The sequence below is a fragment of the Drosophila obscura genome, unplaced genomic scaffold (genome assembly GCF_018151105.1).
Source record: "Drosophila obscura isolate BZ-5 IFL unplaced genomic scaffold, ASM1815110v1 contig_4, whole genome shotgun sequence".
NCBI lineage: Eukaryota > Metazoa > Arthropoda > Insecta > Diptera > Drosophilidae > Drosophila > Drosophila obscura.
Window position 1 is genome coordinate 2,259,846 of NW_024542828.1, and position 18,815 is coordinate 2,278,660.

The 18,815-nt window shown below is 47.0% G+C and overlaps 2 protein-coding genes and 1 long non-coding RNA gene across 3 annotated transcripts; 2 read left to right on the top strand and 1 right to left on the bottom strand.

Moving 5' to 3' along the window:
• The first annotated feature begins 5,989 nt into the window (after positions 1–5,989).
• Positions 5,990–6,898, top strand: LOC111068404. Its single transcript, XR_002607172.2, has 3 exons — positions 5,990–6,068; positions 6,136–6,144; positions 6,205–6,898. It is a non-coding gene; the product is annotated as an uncharacterized LOC111068404 (long non-coding RNA).
• A 4,555-nt stretch (positions 6,899–11,453) lies between these two features.
• Positions 11,454–13,284, bottom strand: LOC111068330 (eukaryotic translation initiation factor 3 subunit D-2). Its single transcript, XM_022357724.2, has one exon. The coding sequence runs from the start codon at positions 13,273–13,275 to the stop codon at positions 11,635–11,637; it is 1,641 nt and encodes a 546-aa protein (XP_022213416.2). The 5' UTR covers positions 13,276–13,284; the 3' UTR covers positions 11,454–11,634.
• A 2,719-nt stretch (positions 13,285–16,003) lies between these two features.
• On the top strand, positions 16,004–17,484 carry LOC111068336 (adenosine kinase). The gene is made up of 2 exons (XM_022357742.2): positions 16,004–16,642; positions 16,694–17,484. Exons 1-2 carry the CDS (start codon positions 16,102–16,104, stop codon positions 17,377–17,379), a joined length of 1,227 nt encoding a protein of 408 aa, XP_022213434.2. The 5' UTR covers positions 16,004–16,101; the 3' UTR covers positions 17,380–17,484.
• The last annotated feature ends 1,331 nt before the right edge of the window (positions 17,485–18,815 follow it).

The following is an 18,815-nucleotide window of genomic DNA, read 5'->3' on the forward strand; positions in this document are numbered from 1 at the left end:
ATTTGTGCAACAATTTGTTTGCTTGGGGCAACAAAGACTCGGAAAGAAGGAGGGAGGGCGCTTGGATGGGTGGAAAATCTCATTTTGGCAGGGGACTGCGGGGGCGGGGCAAGAATAATCAATTTAAGAATGCCTTCCACTTCCGTTCGAACAGAACACAGAACCCCAATAAAAAATGCAAAACAAAGTCATTTCGGCCTCTTGAAAATCCTCTGGCAGCTGCACCTTTCGTCCACAGGAACAATAAAAAATTCGCCCCTAGCTTTGCCAGCTGTTTCCAGCTACAGCCTCCTCCATAGCTCCTCAGGCGCCTCTTCTTTTGGTATCAAAAATCCCCGCTAATAATTTGTCAATATTACGTGAGCAGAAAATTGAATAAAAAGCGCTTTTGCATTGAGAGGCAGGAGGAGGCAGGAGGCAGGAAAAAAGGACTCCATGGAGGGAATTTTCTTCTGTGGAAAATCAAATAAATTGTTACAAATGAGTGCAACTTTTGCCTTTGCTGTGTCTTTGCCCAATTTCGATTTTTCATTTGCTAAGCTGATTTCCCATTTTCCTCTGCGCTGCTCCACAAAACTTTTGCCGTTGCAAAATATGAATAATTCAGCATACGATTCCGGTTTGTTATTTTTTTCCCGTGCCTGACCAGCGCCACACATTCGGTCTCTCTCTAAAAATTGTGGCCGTAATAAATGCAAATGAATTGATGAAAAGTCGTGCATTTTGGATCTTTGTTTACATTTCCCCGATTTGATATGCGAATCAATGTCAAGTTCCCCACCAGGTACCCCACCGTGCTGGACAAATAGAGATGGATAGAAATGGGGATATGATATATATGATATTATCAATAGCAGCACATAAATTGTGAATACTCGTATGTGGCATAATCATGGCTGAAATGGAAGAGAGATCTTTTTAAATTATTCATCCCTTTGATGGGAGCTCATCCACGCAACGCAACCCCAAAAACTAAACCAATCAACCTATCCACTCGACTCGGCTCTGGTCTAAATTAAAATTCAGCTAAAATTACCTATCAACAAAATAAACTTAATTACTCATACTCTGTGGCATACTCGAAAGGGCTCACATTTATCCTGCATAATAATGCTTCCCGCATAGTTCGAGTGGAAACCACAGAACTGAAGCCACAACACAGCGTTTGCGGCAATGTGTGCAAAAATAACATGTAGCACGAGTATATATCAAAGAATTTATTAGCTCTAATTAGGGAGAGTGACAGGAGCGATAGCACCACAGAGTTGTAGTGCACAGTAGGCACTCGCCTGATGATGACAGAGTGAACACTGCATAACATGATTAGCCAGGGGTACGGAGAGGCAGAGGGAGAGGGAAATAGTGGCAGATTGGAAAGTGATTTGAAACTATTACACGAGCCAAAGACAGCTACAATTGATGACTAGCCAAGAGAGGAAATTCAGGCAAAAGGAATTGGAAAAAGAACTGGACTCTGAGGTCGCATGCAACAAATTGCCGGGCGCCTCTCGAGCCCGTCACCAGCAAGCAAGACAAATTCCATTTCACTCATTGCCAGTATTGACAGTTGCACACACAGAGACGGGGGCATGCCGATGCTTCAACCAGGGGCCGGGCTTAGGATGACCAGCTCAATTTGCTTGTATTTGCCAGGGGGCCAACTGATGATCGAGCCACTGCGGTGCACTGCCGCGCTGTGCAGTGCAGGCGATGGCGAAGCTGCTTCTGCTGCTTCTGCGGCTGATGCTGGACGAGCAGCTCAGTGCCTCATAATGCAAACAGTTGGAGTACCCATCAAGCCAGCCGCATCCGGTGGGGCACAGTGGTTGAACCCAGCAATTTCTGTGAGGCTCCTGCACATAGACTGTTTTGAGATTGTTTGCTAGAATTCTGAGCAAGAGGATAGGTATCTCTTTAGTAAGATATTTTTGTACCCTGTTATGGTAGGAATCACGGTGACATTGCACCACTGTGCCTGTTCTTCGTGTGTGAGGAGGGTGTGCAGGGGTGGATTGTGAGAATGTGGGCGTGCACTTGCACTTGGATGCCTGTGTGTGCATTTGGGATGCCTTTGTCGACATGCCATGGAATGCTGCTCATTGCTGGCCTCGCAGTTGGCCCGCCCCTTGCGCCGCTACCTCCTGCTCCAGCGCCTCCTGTTGCCACTTCTTGCTGCTGCACTCTGCCTCCAGCTCACGCCGCGTCCCGTGACGCTGCCTTACTACTTAAAGCGAAAGTAAACTTTGCTTTCGAGCGGACTTCGACACACATACACACACACCCACACACACAAATTGCTCTGAATGTTGCCGGGCCAAGCATGCCACAGAGAGTGGCAGGGGGTGGCTGGGTGGCGATGGGTTGCAAGCCCCCTTCCTCCTGGTAGGTGTGTGTTTCATTGCGGTCATTTAGCTGCTCCTCAATGCAGCGTGTAATGTGGTCGTTTATGCGATAAAACGATTCCCTTAACTCTTATCAGAGCCACCATCCACCAGCCACCATCCAATACCACCTCCTGTCAGCAAAGAGCTGCGGCCAGCCATCATCATCTACCCCCGTTCCGCAAGGGGCAGCAGCCAAAACCCATCACCGCTTCCCAGATGCGGCACCGCACTTGCAACTCAAATTGAAATAAAAAGAGAATAAAGTAATAGTTTCGGAGGTCGAGTCTTTCGACACCCTTGAATCGGTCTTGTGGGAACTACATAAACATATAAATGATATTTATGTATGGTCTCTGGAGAGTTTCAACCAGAAAACAGCTTCAACATTGAGTGACTAGTTGTAATGGAAACAGACACATGGAGCAGGCTACATCGTTCTCATTCGAATTACAATACCGCATACAAGGGTATACAATTACTATTCTCTCTCAATGGCGACATTTCCAATTGAATTGAGAGACTGGCCACGGATTTGCAATGAACTTAATGAACCCCTGTTTCCGCTTAAGCCCCCTCTCCCACTCTCATGACTCCATTGCTGACCCTCCAATGAAATTGATTTCATAAACTATGACCCAAACACCCACGCAGCCTTCGCAGTGTCTGTCCGGCATGTTTATTACTCTGTAAATGCGAAACAAGTGCCAGGGAACATGAGAAATCATCCGCCCTGTGTGACACAGCCATTGCCAAGGCCCAATCGTAGCCCCCAGATGCCTCCCCCATTCCGGACCTGCATTGTTTGGTTGGGTAAAAAGTTTTGTATTACAAAATACAATCAGACGCAGATGCACTCGGGGGCAGGCAGGATGCCACTGAGTCAGAGGCAGAGTCAGAGATAGAGAGCGACAGGAACCGAGAGTGAGAGAGGGAGAGAGTGAGAGAGAACAAAGTTTAAGACTCTTTGTGTCACTTTTGCTGTTGCAAAACGCTCTAGGTAGCTTCAGGCGGAACATTGCAACATCAGTCGAGGTGGAGTGGCATGGGGCTTGGCTCCGGGTCCGGGTTCGGGTTCGGGTTCGGGGGGGGGTGGTTCTGGGGGTCCCGGGTCCGGAAACGCATGGCCAAAGGGCAAAAGTCGCCGCTGTTCCTCATCGTCGTCGTCGTCGTCGTCGCCGCATAATAATGTCAGAGACGGGCGACGTCTTTTTCCTGCTGTAAATTGCAAAAATGCAGCCAGAGGATATGCACATGTGCACATGTGTGCAGCTTTTTGCATGTTTATTTTGCACTCTTCCTCTCTTTTTGTTGCAGGTTTCAAGACCAAACGGAAGCCAACTCAGACCCCGACATGCTGCAGCATCCAAAACAGCCGCACCACCGTCGGGTATTTCCTATATAGAAAAACAGGAGGCCTGGCGAAAAAAACTTTATGTACATTTAATTCACGGCAGCAGGCTACAAGGAAACAGCACAATAAATCCAGGATACATTAAGTAACACAAGCATACACTGGAGGGGGGCTGCTGACGCAGAGGCAGGGGCCAGAGACACAGACAGACAGACTACGGGGCATATGGCGGCGAGCGGTCAACTTCCTCTTTCGTGTTTTGCCACACCAAAGTTTTTACAGAGAAAAAACAGGGTATGAACGGGGAAGTCAGCGGCTAGGGAATAGATCAAACATATTATACAATTTTATCTTTATTTTGGATTATACCAGGATGTACCAGGCAGAAAAACATGTGCCAAGGAATATTCTCTTATATCAAAATCATTTAAAAGGAAACGTTTCCAAACTTTAACACACTAACTTGAAAGCTATTTGAGTATATGTTTGTATTTCTTTCAAATAGATCTGACTCGAGTTAGCGAATGATTTCGGAGCATGTGGAATATTAAAAATATAAATTATTTATTTATTTTTGTAAAGATCAATTAAAGGGCATCCACATGTACGTATCTACACTTCTGAGGAGCTCCTCTGCTCCGCTTGTTGTTGGCTGTTTATGAAATTTGACCAACATGTCTGTGTGTTTGCGTGTGTGTGTTCTTGTGCGCGTATCCTGTTCATCTCGTATGTGTGCGAATTCCACCGGAAGTTAAACATGGCAAAGAGGTAGAGGGTAGAGGTGGAGGTTTGTGTGTGTGTGTGTGTGTGGGTGTGATTACGACAACGGCTGCTGCGGCAACGGGCTGCGGAGTCAAACGCTGCATGCTCATAATAATTTCTTATTTAGTGAACCATCAGGTGATGGGCGCCACAATGGAGCACGCCCACCCGCTGACCCACTGCGAACCCAGCTCCTGCCACCAGTCCAACTCCTGCTGCCCACCACCACCACTGACATGTTGTTCGGCTATTTTGCCGCTTGATTTTCTCTTTTTTCAGTTCAGAACCAGAGCCAGACCAGACCTCGACCTCTGTCGTCCTCGTGCTCTGTTCCGCTGTTTGTATGTTAGATTTGTCCAGTTTTTCCAGCTGTCAGTGCTGCTGCTGTTTTTCTCGCTGTTTTTGCCGGCTCCATAGAAGGTATTTAAATTCAAATTAGGCAAATGTCATGTTCTATGCAGGTGACAAGCCAATGACAAGAAAAGAAGTTGCACGGGAATCCACACAATAGGAAATCACAGCAAAATGTGCGCAGAAAATAAAATTTGTGCCACTGATTAGCAAGAACTGTGGCTCTTACATATATTTCCCAGATGTGCGAGAACAGAACATCTTGAAATGGATGTGTGTCAAGTGGGGGAACAACCTGGAGCGAGGGAGCTGACCCCATTCGAGTTGGCCACTTGAAATGAGTTTTTGCCGCTGCTAATGCGCTTAACCACATAAAATTTAATTCAAATCAGCTCATTAAATGCCTGCCACACTTGACACACGTACAAAAATGCCCAGAGAGCTCGGAAAAGCAGCCATTAAAGGCGGAACATTGGAGCCAAAGACAGGAAAAACATTTGGTTTTTCTGTTCGGGTCAGAGATGGCGGAGCCGCCGTAAAGGAGAGTTTATGGAGGCACATTAAAGTGCGGAAGTAAGTGCCGCAAAAAGGACGAGGGCCCCGAAAACACACACACACACACACACAAAAAGGACAAGTACACACGAAGAGAAACTAAAAATGCAGCAGCTTCCCTTGCCACACAAAAAAAAAAGGACATGGAACAAACAACGTGGAAAGTCAGACACATTAAAGATGATATATTAGGGAGATGGCAGTCAGAACATGAGATATATTTTATGGACCTGAGGGGCGGAGGTTCCACAGCAGTAACTTCGGAGCGGTCAATAAGTTGGTTCCATCTTTTTATGATAATTTTTAAACATTTTTTACTAATCACAAATGTTGATCGTCTTTTATATGAACCCCAGATTTTATTAGAGGAAGTCCAATTTTGTTTTATTTCGAAAGATCGTAATCCTAATGTTTCTGTTTGTTTGCTTTGTTTATCTTTGCTAATTTTCAACGATTTATGGGGCGTCATTTGTAGGTAGAAGAACTCAAGCTCAAGCCATGAAATTTCTACTTTTCCATGACTAATTTTTACTTTTTCTCTAGCACTCAGCTAACGCTATATATTTGTTCATTTTATTCATTTGTTTCAACTTTGAAGAAGATGACGATTTTTTGTTTATTTTGTGTATTTTTCTTTGTTCATTTGGGACTGGCCAAGAGACAGAGTGAGTTTTTGCTGTTTTGTATATGTTGCTAAATCATACAGGAATATAAATATCCTTTCAATTACAGATCATTTTGGTAAGCCAAGTAGAGTTTTAAGCAAGCCTCTTAATAATTTGAGTTCTCTCTCCGTTCAAGTTCATTTATTAGTAGATCCGAATGATGGTCGACTATATAGGACCTATGTACCTGGGGCTTACAAAGTTACAGCACCAATAAGAACATAGCAGACTCATTGGAACCACCGAAATCGAATATCCACTGTTTCCCACCATCACGGTTATTCTACCCATCTTCCAGGACCTCTTCCACTTGCTAACCTCATCAAAATAATCGTTCGCTTCGCCTTCATTCTCTTTTTTTTGTGACGCCAACAAGTGTGGCACTTGATCTTTTTCTTGCCACTTGCCAGGACACTCGGATTGTGATTGAGTGTGTGCAACAGAGCCCGGAGCCCGAAGGCAGCAGCCCGGCTGCGGAGTCCTAGACCCCCAGAGAACTCATCGCACATTCTGACCAACGTCCGGCTGCCCTGCCTTTTGTTTGGTCATTTTCCGGGGAGTGTGAGTGATGGAAATTTCGATGATGTCCATTCAACAATGCCAGTTTATTGAGGAGTAGCAAAAGGAATTTAATTTTGTACGAAACTTTTGCTGGGATCGAACAAGGACATCATTGTCATCAGTGGAGCATCAGCTGTCCCTCAAGCTACTCCCCCTGATTCGTATTCTGCCGCTTCCCTCTTTATCCATCCGACATTGGATAGATAAAACCCAATTTGTTGCAAATAAAATAAAAAACAATGCAGGCAAGCAAATGGACAGACAGTCAAGACTTGGACTTTCCTTGTTGCATCATCATCATCATCATCCGCAGGAGGGGGGGGGCTACAGAAGGAGTTGCAATCGGAGAAATTCCTTGCAAATTGCCACTCGAAATGGGAATCGACGACATCTCCACAGAGCTGCACTTCACAGAGAAATCGAGAATCGATGCCGAAATTAGAAACTGGAAAACGCATTTGGCATAATTTCAATGTTTTCCCTTTGCTGTATTTACAATTCGTTTATGCAAAGTCTGCTCCTCCGCTCTTCGCCTTCTCCGAAGGGGGAATAAACACAATCATCCCACACTGAGATATATCTATATACATCCACATGTAAGAATATTTTCCATTTCATACAGGTAATCGATTTTCATGCTTGTGGCGAAATGTACAAAACAACTGAAACGAACAGAAAGTAAACCAACTTTGTTTTGTGTGGTTCATTTCTTTTTTTCCGTTTTCGTTTTCGTTTTCCTGGATTTGGGTTTCGCCAGAACCGTATTCTTATGTGATGGCGGCATCCGTTGCGTATACTTGATATTTATGTTGAAAACTTAAAGCAGTTAAGAGCTCGTCGAGCTTAAAATATTCCATCGGTGTCTGCCTCGACAGAGAAGTTGATCCAACTTGTTGATTTACTTTGTTGCCCCCCAACCATTTTCCTGCAGAAAAGTTTAGCCACATCTGGGTCTTACCTGTACCTGTACATGTACCAGTACCAGTACCTGAGACCTGAGTCTGTGTCTTCCACCCTCTGTTGTGATGTCTTTTTTGTATTTTTATTTAAAGTGAAACCTGCCTGGAATAATCACTGTCTGCTATAGTGTTTTGCCTTTGATCTTTAAAGTTATTTGCATAACAAAAACCCACTCCAAATCAAGGCTTCATTGAACACATCTTTCGTGGTTACAACTTCAATTTAAACGGCGAAATGTCAGCATAATTTAAGTATTGCCTGAAGCCAAGTGCACCAAGTGCGCCAGAGCCTCCGTCGCAGGATAAAGCCAAATCCACGCAGAATTATTCAAAAGTGCAAAAGTGCACATGTGCCCTGAAACAAGAATGACAACGATTGGGGATTGGGGATGGGCGATTGGAAAGAATCCAATTACGAGAGCTATTGGAATATTTTTGACAAGTATTCAATGAATTTCATTCGAGATTTGTTACTCTGAACGAGCACCCGGACCCAGACCCGGACCAGGAGCCAGACACGGCCCCAGACAGGCACTCGGCGGCAGGAAACGAATTAGAAATGTGTAAAACAGAAGTTGCTCCATGGCCGCAGTTGGTCAGGAGATGAAGCAGGAGCAGAAGCAGGTTCCTGCTGCTGAAGCTGGAGCCATGAAAAATATTCACTTTTTGCGGCCGAACAGGAAGAGGAGAAAACTGAGAACTGCATTGAGGGAAGGCTCCCTTTGCCACACAGGAAGAGGAAAAATGATTTCCGCTCTGGCACCCGACTGGGTGATAATTCTGCGGGATCCCTCAGCCGAAAGCTGAGAACTTTTTTATGCAATCATTGTGCGGGATTGTCAGTTAACTCTGTGCCTCATCGTGCACGGCGGCAGCTGCAACCAATTCATTTCATCGAATTATGTGCACAGTCCCTGTAGCCTGGTCCCTGGTCCCTGTTCCTTGTTCCCTGTTCCATATTGCCTGTTTTCATGTTCCCCCTCATTGCATCTGCATAATTTCCAACATTATTCTCGTCCCATGCCACCAAAAAAAAGTTTCAGCTCAAATACCGCAAAAAAAAATTAGAAGAGAACTTTGTCAAAATGTTTGCAAAAACTTCTGCCGGAAACTGAAAACCGAAAACCTGACGGAGGACGAGCTGAAGAAGTGCAAAAAATTATCACTATTGTTGCAGATTTGTTAGGTGACGGTGACGGAATTTGTGGCCGTTGTTCCAGTCGGTGGCGGCTTTGATAACAAGTACCATTTCTGTGGCATCCACCACTCCTTGTCGCTGGCTCCCACCCCTCCTCCATGCTCGTCTAGTCGTACGAATGAAACGGGAAAACTCTAATTTGAATATATTAAATGGTGAAAAATGAGCGAACAAATTCCGACAAATTTGCATTAGTGAAAAGGGAGCAAGGTTGAACACAGTCAAGAGTTGAATCTTTGAGATGCGAATAATCTAGATGCTATATTTTTATGAACGGATATGAATCAGGTGCAGGTGAAGAGAAAAATAAAATTATATTTTTATTTTCTAGGATTATGATATGATCTGTCTCTGACGCTCTCCCGCTCTCTCCCACTCTTGCTCCTTTTTAACTATTATCTTTTTTCATATACATATATACCTCAAGTCTGTTCCCTCCTGCCAGTTCCAGGTCCCTCGATTAATCGACTCGTGGCAAAACTTTTCCCTGACAAATGATATTTAAATGAGCTGCATTTGAAAAGTTGTCGGTGAACGTGAACGGGCCCCCAGGCAAATGTCACAAAATTGACAGAAGAATCCCTTTCACACAAAAAAAAAAAAGGGAGAAAGAAAAACTGACACAAGTCGCCAAATTAAATATGCCAAAAGGCAGGACGAAATCTGAAATCGGAGCCAGAAACAGAAAACTTTTTCCCTGCAAACATTCCAAAATTCCTCGGCGCTTCGGCGCTGAACTAATGTCCAGAGAAGGCAAATTTGTTGCGTTACTTAAACGACTCAAGAGCCCCCGGCGCCCAAAGGCAACTTTAAGTCGGATTTGGTTTCCTAATGCGGCTCAGGCGGCTCGCCCATCGCAATCCTCATCATCATACCCATCCACATCCACAGCCCCATCCTCATGTCCATGTCCATGTTCATGCCTATCGACATTCCCATCCTCTTTAGCGTTTGGCAAATTGAAATAAAATTGAATTTTAGTTAGAGGTTGTTAGCAGAAAGTTGATGTGGGTGTGGCAGTTTTATTTACAACTATTTCTCATGTGTGTGGAAAAGAGTTTAATTTGCAATTTGTCGCCCTCATTCAACGCTTAACTTTTCACTCGGGCGGTGTTTGTGGTTGCATATGCAAATGCCTTGGTCGGCTCAACAGCGCCCCTTCTACCCTACTCCCCCCGTACAGTAGACTTTTACACTAGAGTACTCTGCAGCCCCTGGCACTGGCGTGGCATAGCCCGCAGCCCTGCATATGCGATAAAATGTACAAAGTTTTGCGTTAAGGCCCCACCACTTGAGCAGAGCTTTGGAGTTGTTGCCGCTGGCAAGTGCCTTGCCCTGCCCAGCCCTGCCCTGCCCTGCCCTGTTCTGTTCTATTCTGTACCGTTCTGTGCTGTACTGTTCTGTTCTGTTCTGTTCTGTGCTTTGCTGTGCTGGCCTTCTCTGGCAGTTTGTTAAACGCCTTTCAACGGCGTGGTTAGCCAAGCGCAGACCTTGAAATGCCAAGTCCCCCGTACGTACAAATACACATACACCCTGCCCGTCACTGCCCTGCCCTGCCAGTCCTGGCCAGAAGTCGAAGCCGAAGCCACTCGAGCAGCTAACCAGCCAAAGCAAACTTTTCTGCGGCAAAACGCTTTAAAAAACCATTCCGCAAAAGTCATTCTGTAAGTTGGTCCTGCAGCGGATGCATACGCATGCACACCACACCCATACACACTCGCACACCACACTCACTGACTCATTTATGTTGATTTAGCAAACAAAATGTTTTAATTGAATAACACTTGGGTGTTTCATTGCTGCCTGCTGGATGGCTTGTACGCACTACGTGTACTCGCACTTGTTCCCCTTCTACTTATACGTATACTTGATGTGGCGGAATGTACGGCAGTGCTGAAGGCTGGCGTGAAAGATTATAAAATAAATGAATAATTTATTGATACGAGTTCATCAATCAATTCCAGCCACCGCAACAATCTGCAACACAATTTCATTTGCGGAAAATGTGCTAAATATTTTCACTTTCGCCCCGTTTCCAGTGAGTGTGAATCCAACCATGCAAATTGAATGGGTCTAAATTCAATTTGCCATGCCACAATATACACGGCACTGGACTGTCTATGGCGTAAGGCCAAAACGAAACAAAAACAATTCATTTTTGGTAATTTAGTTGAGCGATTTGCATTTCCGCTGGGGAGTAATTTTTCCACTTTTGTTCTCACTGAATGAACCAAAATTGAATTGCCCAAAGCTGAGGGAGCCTGGGGAAATACTGAAAAACTGAAATACAATAAGGGAATGTAAATTTTAAATATATTTATACTGTCTATATATTTAATTAAATTCTGTTGAACATGGAAATATTTTTGCTTCAATTGGCGCACGCTGCATTTGCATTGATTGATGCTGTTTTTGGTGATTTATTGAACCTGAGGTTTGTCTCCTCTCCTGTTCAATTATTGTGATTGTCAGTCAGTAATGGAGGGGGGGTGTGGGGGCGTGGGGGTCCAGCGACACACACAATGCATATTTATTTAGCTGGGTTTTCGTTTTGTATTTCCTTCCATTGAAGGAGTGAGCAGAACCGCAGTGATTGATGTGGCCATGTTATCATCAAATAACTCCGATTGGGAGTCGTGGGAATCGTGGGGCATTCTGTCACAGCTCCTGCTCTCGCTCATGTGTATCTGTGTGTCTGTGGGTCTGGTCAAAAACTCAATTTAAATTGTATTTGTGCTGGGGATATAGTGCAGATGTCAGTGGCGTGGCATCCAGCATGTGTCGAGTGTCAACGGATCGTGAGCAATATCTCCTGGCAAGCAAATGAATATGTGTAAGCGATTAGTTATCAATTGGAGAGTGGGAAAAGCTTGTCGTCGCTGAGTTCGTCCTCATCGGTCGAATCGAAGGCATTCTCTGGGACATCGTACAGCCGCACCATGGGCTTGTTGGGATCCTTCATCAGCAGGTACTTGCCATCGGGCTGCTTCATCACGATGTCGATGAGGCAGCGTAAGATGCCCCAGGCATTGTCCATGTTCAGATTGATTTGAGTGGAGAACTCCTGGGGCTTGAACTGCTGTGTGCGCAGAATGACATGGCGCAGATGATCGCGTGTGGACACACGCGACACGTAGCCCAGTTTCAGCTGATCCGAGCCGGAGAGCACTGACTCCACGGTCCAGCGGGCCAGCTTGCAGGCGTTGTTACGCAGCTCGGAGGCCAAGACAGCCCCGTGCTGCGTGTCCAGCTTCTGGCGCCACTCCACGCTGTTGGACGCCTTCGAGTCCCATTCGTTGAGGGCGCGAATGGAGAGGAACTGCACCTCTCCATTGGGTCCCTGAAGAACGCCATTGTGCTTGCAGCGGGCAATCAAGGTGAGGTTATTGCCCAGGTCCCACTGCTTGTACCGATAGCCGATCGAGACGAGATCCACCCCTGCCTCCTCGAAGGGATAGGGCTCCTCGAACTGGTACTTCTTCTCGTCGCCCCCACGGAGCACCTGCTGGCAGAAGTTGTGATTGATGAGCGTGGCCTCCATGGCCAGGCTGTGTGGCGAGTTGATGGAACCCTCCTCCTCCAGGGGCGGCTCCTGGGCTGTCTCGTTCACCGTCAGCAAATCGAACTGCGCGTTGTCGCGCTTGTCCAGGAAGATCTTGTTGCCCACCTTGTCGAAGACCACGTCCCACGAGTAGTTGGACCGGGTGCTGCACATGATGGTGGCCAGTATCTCGTCGGTGGCATAGATGTTGCCGATGGTCTTGGACAGGCGGCGGATCACGGGATCATCGGTGGTGGTCAGCGTGTGGATGATGCGGTCCGTCTTGAGCAGAGGCCGCTCGTTCTTCAGGTTAATTCGATCGTATGTCTTGTCGTAGTACTCCAGCGATCCACAGGTAACCACATCCTGGCCCTCCTTCACGTTCGGCAGCGACAGCTTCAAGAGGCGCGGAAAGTCGATCTCCTCGATGGACACCCAGTCGGAGCGGACCACCACGGAGCTCTCGCGCATACGAGTGGGAGCATTCCGGCCGAACCGACGCCCCATTTGACGCCGGTTGTCGCGTCCCTTTCCGTACTTGGTGCGCTCATTAACTCCAGTGCCGGGCTGATTTCCGGCCGCTCCTCCAGTCACGGCACCGCCACGCCCAGTGCGCCCACGCGTCCGGGGATTGTTGCGGGTATTGGCACGGAAGCGACCCCGCTGGAACGGCCTGTAGCCCTTGAAGCCGGAGCTGTCCACCAAATGGAACGTGGACTCGTCGTCATCGTGAAAGTAGGCATACTGATTGCTATTGCCAAACGACGAGGCATACTTGTTGCCAAATTTCCTCTCCATTGGCGGCGCCGTCCAGTCACAGATCTTGCCCACACGATCGCTCTTGCAGAAGGGCTGGTAGGGCACATCCACAATGAGCTCCTCGCACGGACCCCAGCCGTGCTCGTTGTACTCCAGAACGGGCTTGATGAATGGCGCGTACTGCGACATATTCGAAATCCACAATTTTATGTGAGCTCAAACTATATAGTCAATAAATTTAATAACATTCCAGAGATTTGTTGAGGTTGACTTAACAAATCAGAATCAACTGAAAAGAAGTCTAAGCCCACTAGATATCTGGTAGATAACTTGAAGAGCTTTCGCTTGTTTCAGGGCTTAGAGAACAAAATACTTTGAAGATTTGTTTAGTGATTTTGATTGTGATTTCTTCCTTTCATTCCGAATATTCACATATTCCAGTAGCCTCCAATGCCCCATAGCTTTAATTTATAAACTGAAAGAGGCTGTGAAATTAATGTCAGACAAGAATTAAAAAATGTTAAATCAAAGAGCCAGGCACGGCCCCGCCTCAACTGCTTTTCTGTGGCTCTGCAGCTAAGGTCCATCGGCAGCCAGTAGCCATGAAGCGATGTTCGATTGCCTGACCGTCTATCGCCATTTCATTAACATCATTCTGCTCAGCTTGGCCTCGCTGTTCCTGTTGCTGCGCATTCTATGCTGATTGGGGATCGTCTGGATGGACATGATATGGATTCCCAGCCATGGAGGTCGCCCCAGAGTTAATTTTAGCTCTTCTTTATCAAATATATCTCACAGCACACACGACTGACTCTTTGTTGAGCTGAGGAGGGGAGGGAGGGGAGGGAGAAGATTAGCGCTTGACATCCACCTAAGCTAACATCGACATGGAGCCCCATTCATACGAGTACGATTATTATTCCAAGTTTTGTGCCATTGTCCAGAGCTAAGTACCAGGAAAGGCACAGCCGAACAATGCACTACAATGGTGGGCAGGACACCCCGTGACATGCGTGTAGCATTCATTGCCCGGTCATCTGCCAGGACATCCCATCCCATCCCATGGCACGTCTCGGTTTCCTTATTCTTGTTAGCTCAAGCTGCCGCTCTTCCCATCTCCCTGCTCTGCCTTCCTGTCTCGCTAGCTGGCTGTGATATTCTTACAACAATCTCGTTAAGAGTAAAGGCCAAATTATAGTAAAACTAACAGAAGGCAAAAGGTAATCACATAAAAAGCTTGTTAGATAACGTGAGTCCCCGGCGAAAAAGGAAGCGGACATCCTCTACCTTTCTGCCATTCTCTACTCTACCCGAAAAGAACTACATGGAGCGTGTAAATGTGTTTGGGTGTGTGGAAAATGCTGTACTGGGTGGTGTGGTGGATGCGTAGTGGCTGAGGGGGTGGGGTGGCAAGGAATTGCGGTGGCATCTTTCAGAGGAGCAGGCGGCTAAGCTTTGTCGGGGCGACAGGGTGTCATGTGTGATGTGTGTGTCACTGGCAGCTGCTGCTGCTGCTGCCGCTGCCGCTCCTCCAGCTACAGATTTGCCCTCTATCCTCCTACTCATCCTGTTAACAGACTTAAGCCGATGGGGTGTGAGTGTGTGCGTGTGTGAGTGTGTGCGTGTGTGGTTGTGTGGATTATAATTGCCATGCGGCTGTCAGTGACTGCCTGCCACTGCTGGCTGCCACTGCACCTAACTGCACACAGCTGCAGATGTGCGGCTCGTGTTGCAATATCATTTTTAATGCAAACCGCATGCCACATTATGCAGCTGCATTGCCACGTCACCGCTGTGGTTGCCCCTGCTCCCCACATAGCCGCACCAGTCATCTGCCTGCAACTGAAACTGGAGACGGCAATGTGGCACTGGCGCCTCCTTCTGATGGTGTCGGAAAAAGCAGAAGCAGCAGCAGCAGCAGCATCAGCAGCGGTTTAGCAAAGGAATATAGCCAAGAATAATGCCCTGGCACATAAGTAAGTACTTACCCAGAGTACAGCAGCAGCAGCAGCAACAGCAACAACATTTACAGTGAGCACAATCACAATGCCAACAAGAATAACAACAGCAGCAGCAAAGTGAAAAACCGCTTGCATACTTTGCGGCGCTCGCGAGCAATAAACGACGCTGCCTCACCACACACCCCTTAGACCTAGCAAACAGGGAAAATACGAGTGCCACTCCATATGATACTCTCACAGAATGATAGATGAATGACCCGAAAACCGTCTTATTTCACGGCAACATTTGCAAACGAAGCTGCAATGAAAAAATAAGTCTACAAATGAGTCCACTGACTTGTTCCAGTAGAGTATCTGCCAGTTGCACTTATATAATTTTAATATTTTCCTTTTTATTATTGTGCGGCAGCAACGCGAGGCGGCAGCTTCTGCTGCAGCTTTTGTGTTGCATAAAAATTAAAATTTATGCCAGGCAACTTGTGCAAAGCACTGCAAATGCCATTGTTTTTTCATTCCCCCACCAGCCAGGCCTCCCCCATGCTGATGATGTTTTTTGGCGGCGGAAGGACATTCACGTTCTGGGTGGCTGAATATCCCCACACTTTCCCCCACACTCTGATGCTGCTACTGCTGCTGCTGCTGCTCCACCGTACTGCTGCTGGCTTGTCAAGCCCACTCACATTCAATTCATTCATCTCCGGCTGGAAAATGAAAACAAAAGTCCCTCTCAGCCCCCTGGCGAAGAGCCCGGCCTGCACCAGGCGCCACCCCACTCGTAATTGCAGAGCAATTATACATTCTTCCCCGGACAAGATGGATACGTAATTAATGGCACATTAAATTGGGCCACAGCGATATTAATTGTCGTGATTGATTTACGCAGGTAATTAACATTTGAAGCAAGTGGCAAACATATTTTACGAAGCTCCTCTCGTGGGGAGAACGCTCCCCTTTCCTTTCCACTCATCACATTTTGAGCATTCATCAAAATTTTTATAGTTTTCAACATGAACATCAAATAAGTTTGGGGAAATCGATCCGCATAACCTGGGATATGCTGAACCGATCCAGCCAACTTTTACCCCTGACCCTAAGATCTGTGCCACTGTGGACGAGAGCTGCGTATAGCATCAGCCTCCAGGGATTCAAGACCAATCTGACCTTGTACTCGAAGCCAACAGAGGGCTTTAGATCACCCTTTGGGAATCGGAATTTATCCTCAAAGAACTCCAAAAAGATGGAGCTTCCCGAGGGCATTCTGATTGGCTTCGGCAATCCCCTGCTGGACATCACAACCGTAATTGAGGACACCATGCTCCTGGAGAAGTACGGACTGGAGGCGAATGCGGCCATCATTGCCGAGGAGAAGCACGAGAGCCTGTTCGAGGAGCTGGACAACATGGAGAATGTGCAGTACTCGGCCGGAGGCGCCTGCCAGAACTCCATGCGCGTCTTCCAGTGGATCGTGGGGACTCCCTACAGGTGTGCCTTCTTTGGGGCGGTGGGCAAGGACAAGTTTGCCGAGCGGATAGTGAAGAGAGCGAATGCGGATGGCGTGGAGACCCACTACCAAGTGAAGGAAGAGATGCCAACAGGTATGGTTTGCCCAGTACAAAACTGATCTCTTATGTGGGTGTTCACTGTAGGCACCTGTGCGGTGATCGTCAGTGGTCAGAACCGTTCGCTGGTGGCCAATCTGGGTGCGGCGGCTCTCTTCACCGAGGACTGGATGAACGAAGAGGAGAACTGTTGTGTGGTGGACCGCGCCTCTTACTTCTACATTACGGGCTTCTTCCTGGCCGTCAGTCCGGACACCGTGTTCCGCATGGCCAAGCTCTCCAGCGAGACGAATCGCACCCTAATCCTCAACCTGAGCGCCGTGTTCGTGCTGCAGATGCAGAAGGAGCAGCTGGACAACATAATGCCCTACGTGGACATCGTCATTGGCAACAAGGAGGAGATCCTTGCCTTTGCGGACACCCACCTCTGGAACACCAAGGACATCTTCGAGATTGGAAAGCAAATGCAGAGCCTGCCCAAGGAGAACGGCAGGCCGCGTATGGTCATGATCACGGATGCCGTGTGTCCAGTGCTTTGCTTCCAGGAGAATGACAAGATCCTCGAGTACCCCGTGCCGAAGGTGGACAAAAAAAAGATCGTGGACACCAATGGCTGCGGCGATGCCTTTGTGGGTGGCTTTCTCTCGCAGCTCGTCCAGAAGATGCCTCTCGACTACTGCATCCGCACGGGGATTTTCGCCTCCCAGCAGATAATCGGCGTGCTTGGGGTTACTCTCGACAAGCTACCGAAATTCAACGAGAAGTGCATATAGGATTGGGTTCTGGGTATCTCAGAGTTTCGCCTTTCCTCTTGCTTACCCGGCTCAACCAAATTTTAGTTTCAGTTCCAAATAAATTGCCAAGTTAAACGAGCAAAAGCCAATAATTATCTGATCAAGCTTACTGCTTCCCTGTCTTCTTTCCAACATAATTTCCCCAAGCTATATTCCAAGGAAATTCCAATTAATTCTTAGTTTTAGAATAAATTATGGGCGAACCTTTACTCTCATTTTAAGAATAATAATTTAAGTACCATTCCTTTTTTAGTATTTTAATGCATACAACACCAACATTTGGCGAAGATCCCTACCCTTTTTCATGGGGAAAATATATATTTAAATAAATCCCAATAAATTCCCAGCTTCACAAGAGGTTGACTCTTCTCCTTCGTATGCAATGACTGCCATAATTTAAACACCATTCCAGCTTTTAAGCTGACTCTCAATAAATCCATTGATAAATACATCTAGTATTGGTACTGCATGTAGGTTTCATCTACGAGCACACAAAATATTCAGTAAACCAAATAAATTCCCCACTTGATTATCGGATTAACTCTTGCCCTCTCTCTCTCTCTCTCTATAAGCGATCAATATAATAATTTAAGGACCCAAGACCAACTATTGGGACTCCAGACAGCTTGTCTGTCTTTTGAGCCAGCACCTTGTCGGGTATGCATATTGCCGCCTGTGGCTCTGATTTCCGGCTATGGCTCCGCCTCGGGCTCTGGCTGCTGGTGAAATATAAATACATTTAAATGTATAAAACTCTCTCTTTCCCTGGCGATGGCAATGGCTGTTGGCTGTTGGCTGTGGCGATGGCTCTGGGAGAAAGGCAAACAGAAGTGATGTAAAAATATGCGTTGCATACTTTGCAGCGCCAATGTAAATTTCCTCCATGCCATCCGGGGCTTTGTCTTCAGGTCCTCTGACTGCCGTCTGCCGTCTGCTGCCGTCGGCTGTTGACTTTAGCCTGACAAAATATTGCTACCATTTCAGAGACGTTGAAGATGTAGACAACACTGTGGCAGAATCTGGGAACTGGAGCTGGGATCCGGAGCTGGACACAAGAGTTGCGAGCCGAAGCTGGGGCAACTGGACATGAGCACGTGCCAGGAGAAGCTGCCCGGCAAGAAAGGACAACGACGACTGTCTTCCACTGATTAAAACGATGCGTCGTCGTGACAGCGATTTTTTCTCGTTAAATCCTTAAATGTCGCTTCGTTTATCGTGAGCTTTGTTTTTTAACTTCTCCAGCACTGCCACCGCCACTGCCACCGCCACAACCGCTGTCCATTCCATTCATCCATCGGCTCCCTCTGGTGGTCCCTATGGTGTGTCTCTCTCAGAGCTCCAGCGATAATTTATGCATATATCCATGGTGATTTATGACATTATCCCCCCCTACCTACCCACCAACTCCTTTGTGT

Excerpts from the sequence above, each read along its gene's own strand:
- LOC111068330 (XM_022357724.2), bottom strand. The coding sequence starts at position 13,275 with ATGTCGCAGTACGCGCCATTCATCAAGCCCGTTCTGGAGTACAACGAG.
- LOC111068336 (XM_022357742.2), top strand. The coding sequence starts at position 16,102 with ATGCTGAACCGATCCAGCCAACTTTTACCCCTGACCCTAAGATCTGTG. Across the intron at positions 16,643-16,693 it reads GAAGGAAGAGATGCCAACAG|GCACCTGTGCGGTGATCGTC; the intron begins GTATGGTTTGCC and ends TGTTCACTGTAG.